This window comes from Carassius auratus, chromosome 18 (assembly GCF_003368295.1).
Source record: "Carassius auratus strain Wakin chromosome 18, ASM336829v1, whole genome shotgun sequence".
In the NCBI taxonomy this organism is placed as follows: domain Eukaryota; kingdom Metazoa; phylum Chordata; class Actinopteri; order Cypriniformes; family Cyprinidae; genus Carassius; species Carassius auratus.
In genome coordinates, this window is record NC_039260.1 from 23,510,511 (window position 1) to 23,532,391 (window position 21,881).

The window sequence follows — 21,881 nt, forward strand, 5'->3', positions numbered from 1 at the left end:
GACTATGTTTCTCAAGGAAATGTTATTTAAAAATATTAATAGTTAGGTAGTTATTAAGTTTAGGTATGGGGACCTAATATATGATCATGCATGAAATAAATGCTTTTTAAGTATAAACCGCTAATATGATAGTAATATGCATGCTATTTAATAATGAGAAATAGCGCTTAATAAAGTTAAGAAAGTAAAACTATTGCTATATTACTTTGTAATTATTTGTGGAATTGAATAGAACTTTCGTTTCAGAAAAAATCCTCCTACTTGTTATTATTATTATTATTATTATTATTTCAGTGTAGTTGTATGCTGTTGTTCCTAACGTTTTCTTCATCCACTGTTCTTTTAAAGTTGATCAAAGAAGGACCGAACGGGTGCAAAGAAATACAGAACTTGCACACTGATTCCTGTTAGTCATTAAGATCAGAGTATTAGTCATTTCCCACAATTACTGATCAACAGCGGGTAAATGTTAAATCTGAAGCGTGTGGTCTGCTGGTAGTTCAGTGCTTTTAAGAGCCTCTCTCTTGTCAGACTGGATGTGACGTGTTAGTTTTCTGCCTCGAGTTCTCTGTCAGAGCTGTGTGAGGAGGATTCCCTCAGAAACAGAGAGTTCAGTTTTTTCTGTGAATGTGAGCGAGCCGCTTCTGCTTCCTCACGTGACCGCGCTTACAGAGCGAGCGCGCGCTCTTCCACTCTGGACTCTGAAGACTCTGGAGCGCGCAGGATCCTAAACAGGTACATGTTGATCCTCTTTAATACTCCAGTCTGACTTTTTTGAGAAATTTTGCGTTTTTACAATATAGTGTTATTCTGAATGCAATATAACTAAAATATAATATGACTTCTCCCTCAGAATTCCAAGTTTACATATCCACGTTTTTACTTTTTTTCCTCAGAATTCTGTTTACTTTACTTTAGTTTGTTTACTTTATATCCCATAATAATAACGTGTTTGTTCATTTGAAGATTGATCAGGCTGATTCAAAACGATAACACCTGAATTTGTTTGTTTGTTTTTTAATCATATCCCAGTTTTGACTTTTGTTGTTGTTGTTTACATAGTTGAAAAATAAGTTGTTCTTCCTTTTTGCATAACTTTAACAACCATTATATTAAAATACTTAGTTGTCAAGTACTTTTTGAACCATAGATAGATAGATAGATAGATAGATAAATAGATAGATAGCAAATGTTAGGGCAATTAAGCATGTGTTTAATTATCATAAAGATAAAGCCACAATGAAGTCGTTGGTGTATGTGCACCTGTGGATCTGTTAAGCACATAATAAGTCACATCAATAAGTCATAATTAATGTAGCTGTTTAATCAGTGTGAAGTCTTCACTGTCTCTCCATCCAGTCCAGGCTCGAGCACTTCATCATGAAAGCTGTGTGTTTTCTCCAGTCCTGGGCTTTTACTGTAGTTCAGGTCAGAGTGTCTCAGACAGAGATATGTGTGGATTCGTACAGTCTGAATGTGCTGAAGTCCTGATCGAGCTCATGGCAACCGAGTCCATCTCTGACACTTAGTATTCAGCTCCACTCAGTGTTAGTCTACAGCAAACAGCAGAGAAACCATCACTGTAATGTGAGGAAACCAGTGCACATGTGATTGAATCAGAGAGGTTTAATCCTTGTGTGAGGGTGGAGATCAGCGTATACAGATGAGTCATGTTCACCGAAAACATTTCATAATCAAGTCATGTGTGTTTTAATCATTTGTTTAGAATCAGATTCCTGAATTAATCACTATCTAATCTGTCTGATGCATATGCAAAAAAAGAACCCCCAATTTATTACATTGTAATACGAAAGTAATTGCAACTTTTTCTCTTGCAGTTGACTGTTTCTTCATAATTGCAAGTTCATATCACATTTGAGTTTTTATGTATTTTATTTATTTTTTTTATTCTGAGTTTACATCTGTTTGCTTTTTGGGAATTTTCATATTGCAGGCCTTTTTTTATCTCTGAACTCTGAGATTATATGTTATAAATGTTTTTTTCTATGCATTTTCAGTTTAAATTCTGGCTTTATTTTTTTTAATTTTTTTATTTTTTATTCTGAGTTTGTGAATTTCTTTTTAGAATTCTGTCAATTTTGTCTTTTTTTAATTCTGAGTTTATATCTTGCAGTTTTTTCCCCCTTATAATTTCCTAACATCTAAATAACAATTTATAGGGTGAATACTGGTGAAGTGGGACACTTTCTGATAATTTATATTCTGCATACTTTTTTTATTATGATCCAAATGTCTTAGCCGCTCATATGATACTATTCTAAATAGCTTAGGAGCTCTACTATACTATAGACAATAAAAAAGAAAGAAAAATTAAACACAGGATGGATGACTCTTCCTCAAACACACAATGACCCCAAACCACACTTTTCAAGGCGCTACTGTCAAACTGGGACATCTTTATTGGAAAACTGGGACACTTAAAACACATTCAGTTGTTATTCAAGTGTAGGCCTTATAAATTAAATACACCATAACAATTTAAACAACAACAACAATAATATAAGCATCGCTTTTTATAAGAAGGGGTGCAGGTACAGCAAATTCAACCAACCCCCTCCCTCGCCTGCCCACAAAATGTTATATTGGGTTAAATTTATTTCATACAAATTTAAAAAAATAAAATAATAACCTTCATTAACAGAGAGAGCTGAGATTTTTTTATATCTTAAGTAACCCGCTCTGTGTAGTCTGTCGGTCTCCGTGTCCTCTTTGCTTTGCGTGAGAGCGTGTGAAAAGTGTTAACTGCGTGTGTCTCACGGTGAAGGCATGAGAGCTGGCATAGTTTAAGTCAGTCTTTGTTGAAATATCTAGCTAACTAACTAAATGTATGAGGGACATATAAAAAGGTAACTCAATTCCTCCATTAGAATGACTTGAATGGCTGTCCCAGTTTGCCAGTAATACCCTGTCTCAATTTAACAATATGCTATTGGCAAACTGGGACAGTGTCAAAGTCGCATAAAAAAAAACCCCAAGAAGATTAATATGAATGTGATTTTTTTTTTAAATTCTGATTCACCATTACATCCTATAACAAAATATGTAACAATTACAAATGATCCATGAGTTGTTTTATTTTTATAACCTTAACATTATTTACCCCTGAATGCTATGTCATTTTACTTACCATCACAGTTCACTGCGAGGTTGTTAAATATGATGTGCCACACCCCGGAAGTGATGTCATAGACACAGAATTTTTATTTAATTTTTATCACATAATTGCTACTGATGAGCTCAGTGTTGATTTTTAGTTAAAAAAAAACATATCCATGTAAAGATATAAATTATTAAGCTTAACTGTCCCACTTTACCAGTATTCACCCTATATATTTTTTGTTTGTTTGTTTGCTTGTATTTTGGAATTTAAAATTTAAATCTTGTAATTTTGAGTTTTTCCTTTTTAATTATTTTTTTTTTTACATTTTGCAGTCTTTTCTTTGCATAATTCATCTCACAATTCTGCCTTTTTTATCTCTCTCTCTCTGAATTCTGATAAGTTTAAATCTCACAATTATGACATTTTCTTTACATTTTACATTTCACAATCTTCTCAAAATACAGTGTCAAAAAAGCGTGCACCAGTGCAGAAAGTTTTCGAACACTCCTGGATTAAACGGCGTCTTTAAATCGATCCTTGCTTGTTATTGTGCAGGTGTGATGGTGAGGATATCCAGCTCTTCTTACATGTTCCTGCTGGTCTTGACCTTGGGCTTCCTCGTGTTTGAGATTGTAGTCGGCCAGATTTGCAGATCTCTCCTCATCGCGGTGGACAGCTTCCACACGCTCTATGTTTCCATAAATCTGGCTCTATCATCCCGTCCAGACGTCTGTGCTCCTGGAGCTCCGGGCTCTCTCTGTGTGGAGGACTACAGAAGGATGCGTCTCAAACCCTTCGGCGTCCTGCTCTCAGCTCTGCTCTTGGCCTCTCAGTGTGTCTCCATCAGTCTGGAGATCCTCACACATCTCGTCCAGCCTGAACCCGTTCAGCACCCGCTCCTGTCCACTGTGGTTGGAGGAACTAGTCTGATATTCAATGTCCTTGTGTTGGCCTGCAGCAGAGGGACTGATGGAGCTGCTGATGGGATCAGCAAGAGTCTGGTCAGAAACGACACCCATTCTACATTTAACCCTGAAGCCTCTAGTGATCAGGATCCAGAAGGAGCGGAGTCACCAAAGTCCAGCATCTCTGATCCAGTTCAGTCCAGTCCTCGTATCTGTGGAAGTGCTCAGGAAATCATTAACTATTCAGAGCCACTTCCAGAAGAACCGCGTCGCTCCGCCTGCACTGAACCCACCGGTGACCACAAGTTCATTTAAGACCATACAGATCTACATGCATATTATTAAAATGTGTGAATCTGTGATGCTCCGCTGTATTTTCAGCATCATTCCTCCAGTCTCCAGTGTCACATGATCTTCAGAAATCATGGAAATATGATTTAATGCTCAAAAACATTTCTGATTATTATCAGTGTTGAACACAGTTTGTGCATTATACGTGTCTTTACCGTGACTTTTGATCAATTTGGTGCATCATCGCTGAATAAAATTTAAATATTGTGCAGCATAATTATTTTCAACATTGATAATATTCAGAAATGTTTCTTGAGCAGTAAATCATCATATTACAATGATTTCTGAAGATAATGTGACACTGAAGACTGGAGGAATGATGCTGAAAATACACAAGAGATAAATTACAAGAGAATAATAAGAGAAAACAGCTGATGATAATATTTCACAGTCTTAATATTTATAACTGTATTTTTTTATTTAAAAAATGCAGCATTAATGATCAGAAGAAACTTCTATCAAAAGCAATAAAAAAATAAAATACAATAATTTCAAACTTTTGACTAGTAATATATTTTGCAAAATAGCACTAAAAGTGGTTATTTGGCTCATAATCATACAGAGGAACCACTTTGAGTGCTACATAGCTCCTATATCTTTAAAGATGGTGCTATATAGCCATTACAGGTTCTTCATAGTTGCTATAGCACTTAATTAAGTCAAGTGCTTTGTCAATTCTTCCACATGTACAGTACATACATAGAGAATCCAAATTGCGTAACTCTCAGACCCCTGGTGCATACAGATAACACTAACAGTAATGATCATGAACCAAAGAACCACTTAGCAATGCTATAAGTACTACCATAAAGAACCGCTGAAGAACCACATGTCTTGTGTGTGTGTGTGTGTGTGTGTCTACAGAGATGTCAATATGATTGCTTAATTTCAACATGTCACAATATATATATATATATATAATTTGCTGGTTTTTAACCCGTCAGTTTCCCGGTGTGCTTATGGACTCATGGGCTCCCTCGCCGTGGTCCAGGATCTTCTGGGTTCAGTGCTGGTTCTGTGTAATGGTCTGGTTCTCCTGCTGTCTGCAGCACACTGTCATCAGCCTCACTCTGACTGTCATCTGCTGGTGTATCTGGACGCTGGGTTGTCCTCGGTGTGTGTGCTGGTGCTGTTGACCGTGGCTCTGCCGAGGCTGTGGCGCTGTGGGCTGCTGGTGCTGCAGGCGACGCCGCTGCATGTGTCCGTGGCTCAGGTGCGGCGGAGGATCACACGAGTCCCAGGTGTGCTGTCTGTCCACGAGCTGCACGTGTGGCAGCTGTCCGAGGCGCTGCTGGTGGCCTCGCTGCACGTGCACTGTCCGGCCGAGCTGAACGCAGCGCAGTGCACAGATGTGATGGAGAGGATCACAGCAGCGCTGAACGCTTTCGGCATCAAACACTGCACCGTGCAGCCGGAGCTCAGCCGGAGCGCCGCCACAGCCTGCAGTCTGCGCTGTGGTCAGGAGTGTGTGGACAAGCTCTGCTGCTCCCCTCGAGAGGAACAGGAGGAGTCCTGCTCTCCAGCGCCGGGCAGTGGTGATCAGATCACAGATGTGGTTATTCAGAGCACGTACCTGTGATGATCAAAGGGTCATCGGATGCCCATCTTCCACGAGTTCATTTGTGACCCTTGATCACAAACCAGTGTTAAGGGTCAATTTATTTTATTTTTTTCATCGAGATAAATTCATGAAAAAATAGTCTTTCCATTGATGCATGGTTTATTATAATCGGACAATATTTGGCTGAGATGCAACTAAAAAAATAAATAAAAAATAAAATCTGGAATCTGAGGGAGCAAGAAAATCTAAATGTTGTGAAAATCATCTTTAAAGTTGTTTAAATTAAGTCTTCAGCAATGCATACTACTAATCAAAAAGTATATTTACAGTAGGAAATTTACACCAAATTTGTATGTAACATGATCTATATATGATGTCCTTTTTGGCATAAAAGAAAAATGGATCATTTGTACACTGTAATGAATTGCTGTAAAAATTACAGCATTATTTTACAGCCGCGGACTGTTTTTTAATAATACAGCATATTGCTGTAAACTGCAATGCATTCTGGGGTCACGTGTAGGTCTGACTCAAATTTACAGAATTTTGCTGTAAATTTCAAATCTTCGGAGCCGCATCGTCAACGGTCGAGGAAGATTAACGTTAAAGACAAGAGGAGTGATTCACAACTGTGGTAAGTGACTTCAGTTTTTTATATTTCTTGTTTGGTAGTTTATAGTATATGAATGCATCTACATTCGCGGATTATATTGGTAACCCCAGATTCAAGCATCATCCGTCCGCGGGGCGCGAGGCAGAATTGCGCGGGGTTTCAGTAGCGCGGTCGCGGTAGGATTTCACACATCCCCCGGCGCTATAGCAGCCATGGACAGAAAATCTCTGGAATCCTTCGTTATGAATGACATGTTTCAGTGCTAATAGTTTATATTCACTGTAACTTAGTGTTTATCAGCACACTTCGTCGTGATTATTTTATGATGTAAAACAACTTTGCACATGCAGTCATCTGTTAACACGGGCGCCGAAATAAAACGCGTTTCTAAAGCCTCGCGGTCAGTCAGGGCCGCTCACGGAGGATGTGTGTGTCATATAAATTCTCAGTGGTGCTTTTCTAAGAGGTTAACGTAACCAGTGAGATGTAGATTTTTTTTGAGCATTTGCTAACTTCAGGTAACGTTAATGTGAAAACTTTAACAAATCTGTTTGATATAAAGTCTGCTTTGTATAGTTAGCCTAATTTATTACCTTAGGGCGACCAAATACGTTTTCCTTGAAATTATTAAATATGCTATTTATAGATATGTGTCTATATTTATGTCGGCCGGCAAATCTTGTGTGTATTTTGGCACAGGGTGCACAAATGCTCCTTATCAGTGCGGTGACACTTGAACAAATGAACTGATCATGCGCGACACTGACCAATAAACAAACGAGTTGTTTTATTGCGTCTATGACTTGAATCTTATCATCAGTTGTAGTGATGGGAAGTTCGGATCATTTTACCGAATCGGACTTTTGAGTCTCGTTCAGCAAAATGAACGAATCTTTTTTCGAGTCATTTCAAATGAACGAACAACCAGAAGGTTCAGGAAGAAAAAAACAAAGTGCTTGCAGTCTGTTTCACATTAGGAGGCATTTTGCTTCATAATCGATCCACCACAAACCATATGCAACTATGGAAGCTCAACTTCCATTAAATGGACTGAAAACGCTCAAGTAACGTTATAGGTCTCAAAACGCTTGCTCTGCGCCAGTGGATACACACCATAGACAGTAAAAGAAATATGTGCATGTCACAGACTGTCTGGGCATGCACTTCCGCGTTTCAGAGATCCGCCTTTTACTTTCCGTCAACATTACATTAATTAACGTTTAGAAAATTTATTTTTGACATTTGTGAATCAGTTCAGAATCGTCTGCTTATGCATTGCGATACATTTAAGAATCACATTTTTATCCCACCCCTACTAAATATAGTATGTAATGTAAATGTAAAAATCTGAAATACAAAAAAAAAAAAAAAATGGTATAGGTATTAATTACTATTGTGATATTGATTGTTTTAGGAGACACTTTGACAAGTGGGCACTGGATGCTGAGTATTGAAGGCGAGGTGGTGTGTGAGGGCACTCAGCCCAGTTTCCTGTCCGGCCTTGCCACTCTGTTTGCTGCTTATTACTAGTTTAATCTTGAGTATCAGGAGGAAGCAGTGTGTACCTTGGAGTTCATTCAAAGGTAATGGTTGAATTCTAACAACTTCAGAACCAGCATTTTATAGATAAGTTATATCAGAACATTCCTTTTAATAATGTTATGTTATCAGTGTTATTTCTGTTGATGCCTTTAAAACAATGTGTCTTAACTCGAGAAGAGAATATATTTGTCTCCCTATTTAACACCAGCAAGCTATTGAGTTAAATATGTTTTTTTTTTTTTATTAGTGGACATCTCCAACTTTCTTGGAGGTCCTAAAACCGCTCTTAATTACATATTGTCTGTTTCATGACCCTTTAGGTGCTTTGTGGGCATAAATCCAGAGAGAGGACCCAAAGCCAAGGGAAAAGTGCCATCGAAATAAAAACAGGACAAGTGATACAGAAGAAAATGTGTGGCAGTCAACCCACATGTTGCCACTCTTCTGTGCAAATTCCAATGGAATTTCTGAAATGTAAGGATACACACACACCAAGATTGCGTCTTCCTTTTATTGTTCTCTATCTGCCTTTGACTGTACCTCTCATCCCTCTGTCTCTCTCTGACTGTACCTCTCATCCCTGTATCTGTCTCTGACTGTATCTGTCCTCCCCCTATTTGTTTCTGAAAGTATTATTATGTTTTGTAATATATCTAATGTATTGTCCTCTTTACTCTTTTCAATATTTCTAGTCACACTTTGAATCCTGGGATGGAACTTCATCTGGAGCATAATTGTTATTTGGTTGATTTTTATCTGTTTGATGGAAAGTTTGTATGACTTCTGCAAGTGCGCGGCTCCTTCCGGTCAGTCATGCATCACTTTTTTTTGTATGACTTGTTTGGCAATATTGGTCTATTCCTTAATTATGATAGCTATCTGAAATTGTCTTTGTGGTTTTTAAAGGATTAGTTCACCCAAAAATGAAAATTAAGTCAATAATTACTTATGTCGTTTCACACCCGTAAGATCTTCGTTCATCCTCACAACACACATTAAGATGTGGCTCAGTGAAGCGTGCATTTCTAGCAAGATCATTTCTTTTTTTCAATGCCCAGAAAGCCTCTAAAACATTTAAAACAATTCATGTGACTACAGTTGTTCAACCTAAATATTATAAAGCGACGAGAATACTTTTTTTGCCAACCCCCCCACCCCCATCTCCCAAAACAACGATTTTATTCAACTATATCTAGTGATGGGCGATCTCAAAACACTGCTTCATGAAGCTTAGAAGCTTTACGAATCTTTTGTTTCAAATCATTTGCTCAGAACGTGTATCAAACTGCAAAAGTCACACGAACCATTGAAATTTCAAAACACTTATGACGTAACGAAGCCTCATTTACTGAAATCATGTGACTTTGGCAGTTTGATATGCTCTGATTTGAACTGAAAGATTAATAAAGCTTTGAAGCTTCATGAAGCAGTGTCATCCATCACGAGATACTGTTGAATAGTCATTATTTAGTTTTTTGGCACACAAAAAGTATTTTCATTGCTTCATTACACTAAGGTTGAACCACTGTAGTCACATAAACTGTTTTAAATATGTTTTTAGTACCTTTCTGGGCATTGGAAAGGGAAATGATCTTGCTAGCAATGTAGGCATCACTGGGCCATCAGGTTTTATAAAAAATATCTTAATGTGTGTTGTGAAGATGAACAAAGGTTTTAAGGGTGTGGAATGACATGAGGGTGAGAAATGACAGAATTTTCACTTTTGGGTGAACTGTTTTAATATGACCATGTTGGTCATGTTTCGGTTATAACGCAGTTTGAATATTTCTTTGTGTCAAGGTCCATGATGGCCATTATGTTCCAAGTAATAAAAAAGAAATCATGCCAAAATTTCATATCCATTTAAAAAAAAATGAAATAATTTTAAAATAAATAAAAATGAGTTCAAAATAATATACTTTTTATGTCATTTTTTAATGTAAATTTGAAAGTGATTTATAACATTTTGACCTGTTTTTTCTTAGATTTTAAAAATGTTATTTTTTTATTTTTTTTGGTGAATTAAGTTATGCATTATATAACACTTTATGCAGTTAAAGTTAAGTCAGCAATAGGGAAAATATATTGTATGCTATCATTTTACATACTTTAAATATAGCAAATACACATATGCTTTTTTTCAAAGAATTGCTTTGCACAGTAAACTACTTGAAAGTGTGCATTTGCTATTTAAATAATTGTTAAATGCCATATACAATGTATTAAAAATGCAGTATATAATATATTTTTTTGTAAAAATGCAGTATACAAAATATAAAAAAATTACTGTAAATTTTACAGTAAAATACTGGCAGCAGGGTTGCCAGCCAGTTACTGTAAATTTTACAGTAGTCTTACTGTAATTTAATTTACAGAATTTTACTGTAATTGAGAATACAGGAAAAATCTGTAAATTAAATTACAGTACGACTACTGTAAAATTTACAGTACCTGGCTGGCAACCCTGCTGCCAGTATTTTACTGTAAAATTTACAGTAATTTTTTAACAGTGTATAGTTGGCTATTGCTACAAATATATGTGCTACTAATGACTTGTGCTCCAGGGTCAGATCAGATTCTTTAGGCTTTTAAGAGCCTCTTGTTTTTTCATGCACTTGTCAAGTTTGAGTTTTTTTTTTCTTTTCAGACTAGTGGAAAGAAAACATCCAGAATATATTTTTTTCCCATATATATATATATATTTTTTTTTTGTCAATAGATGTCCATTACAATAAATGTTTTAAAAGCTGTTTTATCAAAGTGATTTTCTCCTACACTGACATTTGTAGACCCCCCAATTGTGATAATTTATTGTTTTCTCGCTATATTTCCTGAATTATAGAGTGAAAATAAATGACATTCTCAAAATTGATGTCAGTAAATAAATACAAATTTTAAAACCGACTTCACTCGGTGTTTAGATTTTTGTAAAAGAAATGTATGCACATTAGTGCCTATTTCATTAAATAATTTTTAAACAGCAAAAATGAATAGAGGAGGATCTTGCGCTTGGTTCCATTCACATGTAACAAGACTTTCAGTCAGAAATATAACCCATCATACAAATAGAATCCAAATAAATGCCTTTTTTTTCTTTTTTTTTTCTTTTTTGCTGTGTTCAATACGTATAAGCATTAAATGTTATTTATATACGTAAATATACATGACTGTAATGGCAGGAGAAAGCAATGTAGAAACGAATAAAAATTCACAGTATACTGCTATGTTTTACAGGAAAGTTATTACAGCTGTTGAGAAAGGCCAGAGCATTAAGGTGTATGTGATGAGGGATGGATGTCCTATACTTTATAACATATTCACACATTAGTGTTAATGAACCTTTTTAATGAAGAATATTACTTCCATGATGTAATGCAAATAGCAAAAGCTTAAACTTGTTGAAACGCAGAAACGTTTTTTTTTTTTTTGACAAATGATCTCGCAAAACTCAAAACCCAACTCAAGTGAGGTCATTAGTGATTATGTTTTGCTGCTGAACTCTTGTACCTTTTCTAATTAAAGGTGAGAAATATGCCTTCCTCTAGGGCGCATTACTAATGTTGCATGTCAAAAACAGGCACTAAGTATTAAAATGATTGTGGATTAGGTGTCTGATGGGAATGTTATTGTTTGTAGCCTCCATCTGTTGTTTTTCTTACTTCGAAGTATGCAAACAATCAACAAAGAATACTCTCTTTCTAAAATCATGAACTAGGCATTGATTGAATCAAAAACACACGTCTTTTCCTCGAGAAGAAGGAGCGCTTGATACTTCTAGGTTAGTTTGAGGACCTTTATTCTGAAAGTCGGGTGCGCCTTTCACTTCCGCAGGAAATATTGCGTGACAAGTTCCGCTCCTCTGCCGTTTCCTCACCACGGCTAGTGAACTAAACAGCTTTTTTATTATGAAGTTAATATTAACACCTTCTTAAAAACACGATAAACTCTGAACGCTTTGCTTTAAAAGCGAAGATCATGGCGAGGATTGGAGACATCATTCATCTTAACGTCGGGGGGAAAAGGTTTTGTTTTAAACCAAACTACATCCTGCTCGAGACAAGCAACACAACTTATAAACATTAGCATTTCTTACCCTATAATGATGCTTTAGGCTATCTATCTTTATAACAACTAGTCTGCAGTAGTGTTTTAGTGTTGTTTTTGACTTAACTTACTGTAAATATAGATTAATAAACATCTGCACACCTTTACACGGAACTCTGTCGTGTTCTGGATGGGTGAAAATGATTTTTTCCTTCTTTTTGGCTAAATGTTTTGTTGTTTTTCCGTCTGAATGAATAAACACAGGTTCAGTTCCTCCAGACAGACTCTGACATGGGTTCCTGACTCGTTCTTCTCAAGGTTTGTGTGCTTTAGATCATGCACTAGAACAAACCTCTGCATCTTTGATGGATATTGACAATTTTAAGAGCTTTTAACTTAAATTAGGTTTAATTAATAATAACTGATATGTAATATATAGGCTTGTTTTTTGGAGTAATTCTTATAAGAACTGAAACAATAAATGCATGTGTGTGTGTGTGTGTGTGTGTGTGTTTAATACTTCTAGTTTACTAAGTGGACGGATATCAACCCTGAAAGATGAGACTGGAGCGGTAAAGTTTATTATACATTATATACTTGCTAATAATACTAACACACAATCTTTTCGGAAATGTTTCATGCAGCCCAATGTTTGTCTGTCTTTAGATCTTCATTGACCGAGATCCGTCTCTGTTTGCTCCCATTCTCAACTTCCTGCGCACCAAAGAGCTCCACCCCAGGCGAGTCTGTGTTTTGTAAAGGAGATAATTTAACACTGTCTTATTTGGTTTTAAATGGCTTAACTCTGTTTTGGCTGACAGGTCTATAGATGTGCGCTTATTGATGCACGAGGCAGAGTTCTATGGGATCACGCCGCTGGGTGAGATCAGGCTGTTCTGGGATCATTCTGATGTTTTTGAGACACTTGCATGTTGATTAGATGGTGGTTTCTCCTCTAATTGTGTCTTTATCTCCTCCGCAGTGCGTAAGCTGCAGCTGTGTGATGAGTTGGATCGCTCCTCCTGCGGGAACGTGTTGTTCAACGGCTATCTGCCTCCGCCAGGTACACAACAAACCCTGAGCTCAGAGACAAAGTTCAGCTCTACTTTAGACAGACTGCATGATTCAGAGAGACTCGTTTGGTGTGTGCATGCAACCATTCCTCAATTCTATTCAAGCAATCCATTTAAAAAAAATCGGTAATAAAGCAATAAACCGCTTTCAAAATCATAATAAAACATGAATCTATTAAGACTTTAAAAAAGCTATGATTTAAATAGATATATGCGGTGCAGGTTTATTATTTGTGCATGCGTACAGTAAGTGTGTGTGTCAGAGCGGATCCATTCACAGTAAATGCTGCTTCGCACACACTTTTATCGTCTGACAAGGTGGCTCTGCACTCTCTCTCTTTTGAAGCTCTGGATCTTTTTTGGTGCAATCAGGAAAAAGCCTCAAGCTTCACAAGGCTTCATTCTCCAGTTCTCATTTATATGTGTGGAGCATCTCAAACTCCATCTCTGCATGTTTTTGTGTGTTATAACGTTCATCTATGAGTGCAACGTGTTATTTCATCAGATCTGTAAGGCGAATCATTAAGAAAGCAACGCAAATCCAGAAGAATACAGTGATATATTTTTAAATATAACTTTTGATCATGATTTTAAAGTTAGAAGCTTGGACCCTCGCTCTGAGTGTCCATGTTTTGATGTTCTCACATCACATTGGCTTTTCTATTATAATGAAATTGCCAAAGATTAAGTGGAGATTTAGCCAAACGAGGATTAGATCGTGCAGCCTCTGACCGGTGGCGCCCTCTGCTGGTGTTTGTTATAATGCGTAAAGTACATTAGCTCTATTGTTTATAATACATTTTGTATTTTAACAGTTTTGTTGAATAAAACCCTATGGTAACTTGCTTTTGATTCTTAATTTGATCTAATTATTATCGCCTCATTGCTATTATATATGTATTTTAAGTCATTTCAAAGGCTATTGTTCAATTATAATTATGATTACTTGATTAATCGTCAGAATAATCGACAGATTGCTCGATTACAGAACTGATGGTTAGTGACGGCTGATTGTGTGTCACAGTGTACCCGGTGAAGCGCAGGAACAGGCACAGTGTGGCAGGAGCCCAGCTCCGGGGGCCGGTGGAGAGGGCCCCTGTGAGGAGGAGTAACACAATGCCTCCGAACCTGAGCAAAGCTGCTCTAGAGGAGAGAGCCACAGGTCTGCCTTCATCTAGAGAGCCTTTCACTATTCTATTCTACTCTCATTTTCTCTGCTCTTCTTCTTCATTGCATTCCATTTTAATTAATTCTGTTCTATTATATTCTGCTGAGATTTACATTTGCCAATTAAATTTTTTTTTCTATTATGATAATTTACTTTGGTATGTTCTATTCTGTTATTTTCTATTATACTGCACTCTTATTTACTCTGATTTATTCTGTTTTGTTTTCTATTTTATTCTACTCAGTTCTGCCTTATTATATTCTATTGTACTTGGTTCAGCTTATTTCTACTGGTTTATTCTATTATTTCAAATACTATAACTCCGTTATTATCTGCTTGCTTCAGTTTTATTTCACGCAGTTTCTATTAATTTCTGCTCTGATTTTATTCAGTTCTATTGTACTCCGTTTCAGTATGGTTTATTCTGTTATTCTCTATTTTAGTCTGATAGTTTCTACTGTGATTTATTCTGTTTTACTCTACTAAGTTGTTCTCCTTTCATCTGATTTGTTACATTCTATTAAAATTGTTCTACTCTGTTTTATTGAACTTAGAATCCGTTATACTCTGTTCTGTCTGTTTTTTTATATATATATAATTTCACTCAGTGGTGGTACTCTACTTGGTTACTAATTACCTCTGGTGAATTCTGTTCTGTTTTATTCTATTATTCAGTTCTGATCTTCTGTTTTATTCAGTTCAATTCATTTCCACTCTGGTTGTTCTATTCTGTTCTGTTTTACTCAAATAATTTTTGCCAAGATTAATTCTATTTGACTCTATACTAATTTCTACTCTGATTTCTATTGCACTGTAGTTAATTCTATTCTATTTTACTATGTTATACTCTACTCATTTCTACTCTGAAAAGTTTTATTCTATTTTATTTCACTCTACTTGGTTGCTAATTTCCTCTCTGGTGAATTATGTTTCGTTTTATTATATTTTTCAGTTCTCCTCTTGTCAGTTCAATTCTGTTTTATTCAATTAATTTCAGCTCTGGTTCTATTCTGTTCTGTTTTAGTCAGGTCATTTTGACCCAATTAATTTTATTTTACTTGATTCTACTCTACTAATTTCTACTCTGATTTTCCTATTGCACTGTAGTTAATTCTATTATATGTTACTATGTTATACTCTACTCATTTCTACTCTGAAAAGTTTTGTTCTATTTTATTTCACTCCGTGGTGGCATTCTGCTTGGTTGCAAATTCCATTTCTTGTGAATTCTGTACTGTTTTACTCAATCATTTTTGCCATGTTTAAGTCTATTTTACTCTATACTAATTTCTACTCTGATTTCTATTGCACTGTAGTTAATTCTATAATATTTTCTTTTATTTTACTCTGTTATACTCTGAAAAGTTTTATTCTATTTTATTTCACTCTGTGGTACTCTACTTGCGTGCTAATTTCCTCTGGTGAATTCTGTTCTCTTATTATATTTTTCAGTTTTGCTCTTCTCAGTTTAATTCTGTTTTATTCACTTCAGTTCATAATTTGAAGCTCTTGTTTGTTTTATTCTGTTCTGTTTTAGTCAGGTCATTTTTGACGTGATTAATTCTATTTTCATTCTATTCTACTGTGCTAATTTCTACTCTGATTTTTGCTCTGTGGATAATTCCATTCTATTTATTTGAGTCTGTTCTACTCGTCTCTATTCCTGTTAATAACCTGTCTGGTTATTCTTATTCTGTGTTATTTTACTCTAGTTCTCTTGGGTTTTCTCCCAGTTTTCAGTTGTAGCTAGTGATTATTCGTACTCTCTTGACTGGTGTGTGTTGTGTGTTGTCCAGGGCCGGTCTCTGACCCAGGTATGGTCAGAATCGTGTGTGGTCATCATAACTGGATTGCTGTGGCATATGCTCAGTTTGTGGTGTGTTACAGGTAGGGCTCCTCTCTGAATGACACACACAGGAATGATTGGGATGTATACGTGACTTGTGTTCTCTGGTGCTCAGGGTTAAAGAGTCGACTGGGTGGCAGCAGGTGTTCACCAGTCCTCAGCTGGACTGGGTGATTGACCGAGTGGCTCTTAATGCCAAAGTCATGGGCGGATCCCTGGGGGACAATGATAAGATGGTTGCTGTTGCATCAGGAACAGAAATCATACTGTGGGCGATCTGTCCTGATGGAAACGGCAGTGAAATTGGTAAGCTCTCATGCTATATAATGCAGTCCGGGCTCTTTCTCAGATGCTAGTAAACCAGGATCTTGTGTGCTGTGATCCGCAGGTGTGTTCAGTCTGAATGTGCCGGTGGAGGCTCTGTTCTTCGTGGGAAATCAGCTCATCGCCACCAGCCACACGGGGAAAGTGGGAGTGTGGAACGCCGTCACCAAACACTGGCAGGTAACCAGAGCTGACCGATGCGTTTGTGACTCATTTCTTCAAATGACAACCATTCCTTCATATGGAAAAAAGCAGAAGTGTTCACGTCCTGATTTCTTCACCTCTCTTAATGCAGAACCAGGATGTGGTTCCTATCAACAGTTACGACACAGCCGGGTCATTCCTCATTCTGGGATGCAATAATGGATCTATTTACTATATAGGTAAAGTGATAATCGGTGGATAAATACCTAATATATCATGCTTTCAGGTTTTGATTTGAGTTTTTTCATGGTTGATGAAGCTGATCTCAACACGCTGTGCTTTTCTGTGTCTGTCAGATGTCCAGAAGTTTCCTCTGAGGATGAAGGATAACGATCTGCTGGTGACCGAACTGTATCGAGATCCCACCGAAGACGCCATTACTGCTCTGAGTGTCTACCTGACGCCCAAAACAAGTAACGCCAGCCCGCATAGCACTAAACCCTACTCAACTAGTGAAAGAATAAATGAATGCGATGTTATTAAATTAAACTTGGAATGCACTGACTTGCATTTAACTGCACTGTAATGTAATCTGTGTTTGTTCAGGTGACAGTGGGAACTGGATCGAGATCGCGTATGGCACTAGTTCAGGCACGGTGCGTGTGATCGTGCAGCATCCGGAGACGGTGGGATCCGGTCCACAGCTCTTCCAGACCTTCTCCGTCCACCGCAGCCCTGTCACCAAGATCATGCTGTCTGAGAAACACCTCATCTCTGGTACAGTGCAGAGTGTCTGGAGATCAGTAGTAAAAAATAACCATAAGACACTTTACACAAAACTTCTAAAACATTTATTTTATTCCTTTTAATCAGTGACCTTGAGATATTTATTCTTCATCAACTGTCATGCTCATTTATGTACAGAATATAAAAGGGATCAAAAATATGAAATGACTTTTAAAGAAAAAAAAGAATAATAATTTTTTCACACTGAATTGAAAAACAAGAACATCCGTATTTTTTAAAACTGCAAAAAAATTGATACTGCATTGGAGAACAAGAACTTCGGTGTTTTGCAAAACATTAACTTAAATTAAAAGTAAATTGCAAAAAAATTAATACAAATAATAATACACGTGCTCATTTATGTGAGGAATATAGTAGAGATCAAAAGTCTGAAATCACCTGTAAAAATATTTAGCTTTTTTCTTAAAAGAATAATAAATCAGTGTAATTAACATTGAATTAAAAACAAAAACATTTTGCATTTGATAACAAGGATCAAAAGGAAGAATCACTAGTGTAATAATTTGCTTTAAAAAAAAAAAAAAAAATCATTAATGCTAAATTGGATAAAAACAGTAACTCCAGAATTTCCTAAACCTACAAAAAAAATTTTTTCTTCAAATTCTTTTTTTTCGTTATCTGTTTCCCCGTGTAAATGAAAGAAGTAATTAACCCTCTGTGGTCCTTGCTGCAGTGTGTGCAGACAACAATCACGTGCGCACCTGGACGGTGACACGCTTCCGAGGCATGATCTCCACTCAGCCTGGCTCCACCCCCCTCACGTCCTTCAAGATCCTCTCACTGGACGATATCGACGGCCACGGAGGCTGCTCTGCTGGCACTGAGATCGGTGAGATGTAGTGAGTGGAGTGAAATCACATTCATATTAATAGTGCTGCTTCAGGGTCATGATGTGTTGAGTGGTGCAGGTCCGTATGGAGAGCGTGACGAGCAGCAGGTGTTCATCCAGAGAGTGGTCCCCGACACGGATAAACTCTACGTGAGGCTCTCCTCCAACGGGAAGAGGTCAGACACAAACAGGACACACCAGCACCTGACTAGTTAATATAACCGATGTTAGCTCACACTGCTGTGTGTCTCCTCTGAAGGGTGTGTGAGGTGCGTTCGGTCGATGGGACGTCCATCACAGCGTTCGTGGTGCACGAGTGTGAGGGATCCAGCCGCATCGGCTCCAGGCCGCGCCGGTACCTCTTCAGTGGACACAGTAACGGCAGCATCCAGACCTGGGACCTCACCACAGCCATGGAGATCGCAGGGAAGGTGGACATCAAAGGTAGGAGCGGAGGATGACCGTGAGGACAGCCGAAGACATCGGTTTCTCAGTTTGTGTGTGTGTGTGTGTTGCAGCTCTCGGGGGTCCCACTGAAGAGGAGCTGCTGGAGCTTCTGGACCAGTGTGATCTGGCTCTGACCCGAACACCAGACATGAGTCCCGCCGCGTCTCTCACACACTCCTCACGCAGCTCCACCTGCAGGTACACACAGACGCATGATCACACACACGGGAAACACTTAACATCATACATGTTAACATAGGTCTGCGGGTTTAACTATTGTAATCACCTAAATATAAACCTGCTGCATTTTACAGACATGTGGTCTGTTTTTTTAATCATCTGAAATGTGCTGCAATTCATTTTCTGAAGAACTTTTTATATTGCATGAAGCACACGAAGCGTGCATGGATTTGCACGCTACATTAGTTACATTAGTTCATTACGAACTTGACATCATCACACTACATGCAGTCAATCAAACTTTTATTATGCATATATAAATGCACTTTCAGAAAATATATTGTTTTGTTATATATTGTATAATATAAATATATAAATGTACATTTAAATATTTTCCAAATATATACTATATGTGTGTGTATTTAGATATACAATATAAATTAATATACATAATAAATAAGTTAATTTAAGGTACATTTAGAACATATAAAATGTGTGATTAAGTTGCGATTAATTATGATTTTACTCAAGACAATCATGTGATTAATATCAATATAAAATCAATAGCAATTTAATATTTTTATCAATTAACAACATAATATACATATGTATATTAAAAAACATATATTACTAAATATTACCATTTTATTTGTTTACTATATAATAATTAGTAATTAAGTATTTAATACTCCTTTATTTTAGAATATAATAGTATAATCACACTTTATTATTATTATTATTTTTTAAATAACTAAAAGTGCAATAATATTATCACTATTATTATTATTATTATGAATAATTTATTTTTGATCGTTATATTTAATGGGTCACAGTATGTGCAGATCTCCAGGTTTTCTTATAAATGTGTGTGCACCTCTGTTTATTTGCATGTAAATATGAAAGACACAGTAGAGTGAAGTGTTCCTCTTGTCCTGTAGATGGCAGTGTTGCTGGTTTATATTGTGTGTGTGTGTGTGTGTGTGTGTGTGTGTGTGTGTGTGTGTGTGTGTGTGTGTGTGTGTCCCTCAGTCTTCAGTCTCAGTTCAGTGAAATGGCTCGAGCTGCTGGTGGTTTTCGGGGTCCGGCTCCTCTGACCGGGAGTCTGCCCCGTCAGGCCCCTCTGGTCCCCCTCAGACCCCGCGAGCCGCCCCACCTGGGCCTGAGCCAGGCGTCTGTGGCCGGCAGCGACCTCGGCTCCATCCGCAGGGGCAGCTTTGTGGAGCGCTGTCAGGAGAGGGCCAAGAGCTCGGACGCGGCCGGCCTGGACGCGGGGAGACGGAGCTTAGCCGCCTGCAGCGAGCTGGACGCACGGATCAGCCTCAGAATACAGTCCTCATTCTCCACACCTTCATCATCATCATCAGCAGCAGCAGCGGCATCCATGAGGAGACCAGCTTCAGCAGCACCAAGTCCTGCTCCTTCACCGCTCAGTCCAGCCAGATCACAGACGCCCGCCTCTCCAAGACGACCTCCGACCTCTCCGACCGGTGAGAGCCCGTCCAATGAGATCGTACCTGGACAAGAAAGCCCCGCCTCTTCATCGTCCACCAGCCCCAAACCTCATATGAATGAAACCAGCTTCTGAGAGGAACGTGGACACACGGGACAAAATAATAATAATAATAATTATCAGATTGAATGTTCTACCCTTAAGCAGAACTATTCAGAAATACAGAATTAGTCATTGAATAATATTTATCTATAAGTATATATAAAAAATGATATGTATACTTCTTTTAGAACAGTATTCTCAATATCAGAGAATATATATATATATATATATATATGTATGTATGTATGTAATTCACAAAAACTGAGTATTTCAAAATTATGATAACATATTATAGCATTTACAAGATATTTCTTTTAGAACAGTGTTCTCAGAATCACTGGGTGCCTTATAATACAGAGTGTGGAGTTATTATGATCCACAAAGTCTTGATTTGTTTAATCATATACAAAAATGGACTGGCTGGTAACTTTTTTTTGGCATGTTAACATACTTCCCAAACGTATGCAACTAACGATCACTGGAAAGTGGAAACACTGTGTCTCTGGTGCTGTTGAAACATTGATCGACCAATCGAGTGAGAACAGGGCGGGGCAGTGGGTTTAGCCAGCCAATGACAGGATGGGGGCGTGTCTAAGCGGCCTGTATGAAAACGGTCATTATTTGGTCAGGTTCATGACGTGATGCTGCTGGAGCAGAAGTTACACGTCATCGTCTCGAGGCTGTGCTGGGTTTAGAGTCAGAAGTGTGTGTGAATGCTGTTCAGATTGACAGGGATGTGTAATCACTGCTCGACAGCTCTGTGCTGATTCTGACATCTGTAGAGCACCATATATTACAGTGTTTACATTACACATGTGCATTATAAATCAACAAGAGCAAAACAAATCTCATGTTTTATGTCTGTAATAAGCAGTTTACAGGTGGTTCTTTTTAAAAGTAAAAAAAAAAAAAATACTGTAAATGTCAGCATGCATTGCAAAACAGAGCGAGAGATGAAGTGTTTGCTTACAGAGTAGTGCTTGCAGCTCTGTTACAGGCAGCACTATATATATATATATATATACAGTAGAGACCAAAAGTTAGGAAAAATTACTATTTTTAATGTTTTTGAAAGAAGTTTCTTCTGCTCATCAAGCCTGCATTTATTTGATCAAAAATACAGAAAAACAGTAATATTGTGATATATTATTACAATTTAAAATAATTGTTTTTAAATGTATTATACTTTAAATTATCATTTATTTCTGTGATGCAAAGCTGAATTTTTATGATCATTATCACATGATCCTTTAGAAATCATTCTAATATGATGATTCATTATCAAAGTTGGAAACAGTTCTGCTGCTTAATATTTTTTCAGAACATGTGATACTTTATTTTAGGATACTTTGATGAATAAAAAAAGAAAAAGAA

At 37.2% G+C, this 21,881-nt stretch overlaps 2 protein-coding genes across 2 annotated transcripts; both read left to right on the top strand.

The window, feature by feature from the left end:
• The first annotated feature begins 290 nt into the window (after positions 1-290).
• LOC113118708 (zinc transporter 10) lies at positions 291-7,495 on the top strand. Its single transcript, XM_026288097.1, has 3 exons — positions 291-735; positions 3,677-4,321; positions 5,322-7,495. Exons 2-3 carry the CDS (start codon positions 3,682-3,684, stop codon positions 5,954-5,956), a joined length of 1,275 nt encoding a protein of 424 aa, XP_026143882.1. The 5' UTR covers positions 291-735; positions 3,677-3,681; the 3' UTR covers positions 5,957-7,495.
• A 4,421-nt stretch (positions 7,496-11,916) lies between these two features.
• On the top strand, positions 11,917-21,353 carry LOC113118707 (SH3KBP1-binding protein 1-like). The gene is made up of 18 exons (XM_026288096.1): positions 11,917-12,115; positions 12,402-12,455; positions 12,664-12,709; positions 12,804-12,877; positions 12,959-13,017; positions 13,120-13,200; positions 14,235-14,372; positions 16,175-16,265; positions 16,340-16,530; positions 16,613-16,728; positions 16,844-16,931; positions 17,049-17,165; positions 17,299-17,469; positions 18,173-18,328; positions 18,408-18,504; positions 18,588-18,772; positions 18,847-18,973; positions 19,985-21,353. The coding sequence occupies exons 1-18, from the start codon at positions 12,069-12,071 to the stop codon at positions 20,538-20,540; spliced, it is 2,394 nt and encodes a 797-aa protein (XP_026143881.1). The 5' UTR covers positions 11,917-12,068; the 3' UTR covers positions 20,541-21,353.
• Positions 21,354-21,881: the final 528 nt, after the last annotated feature.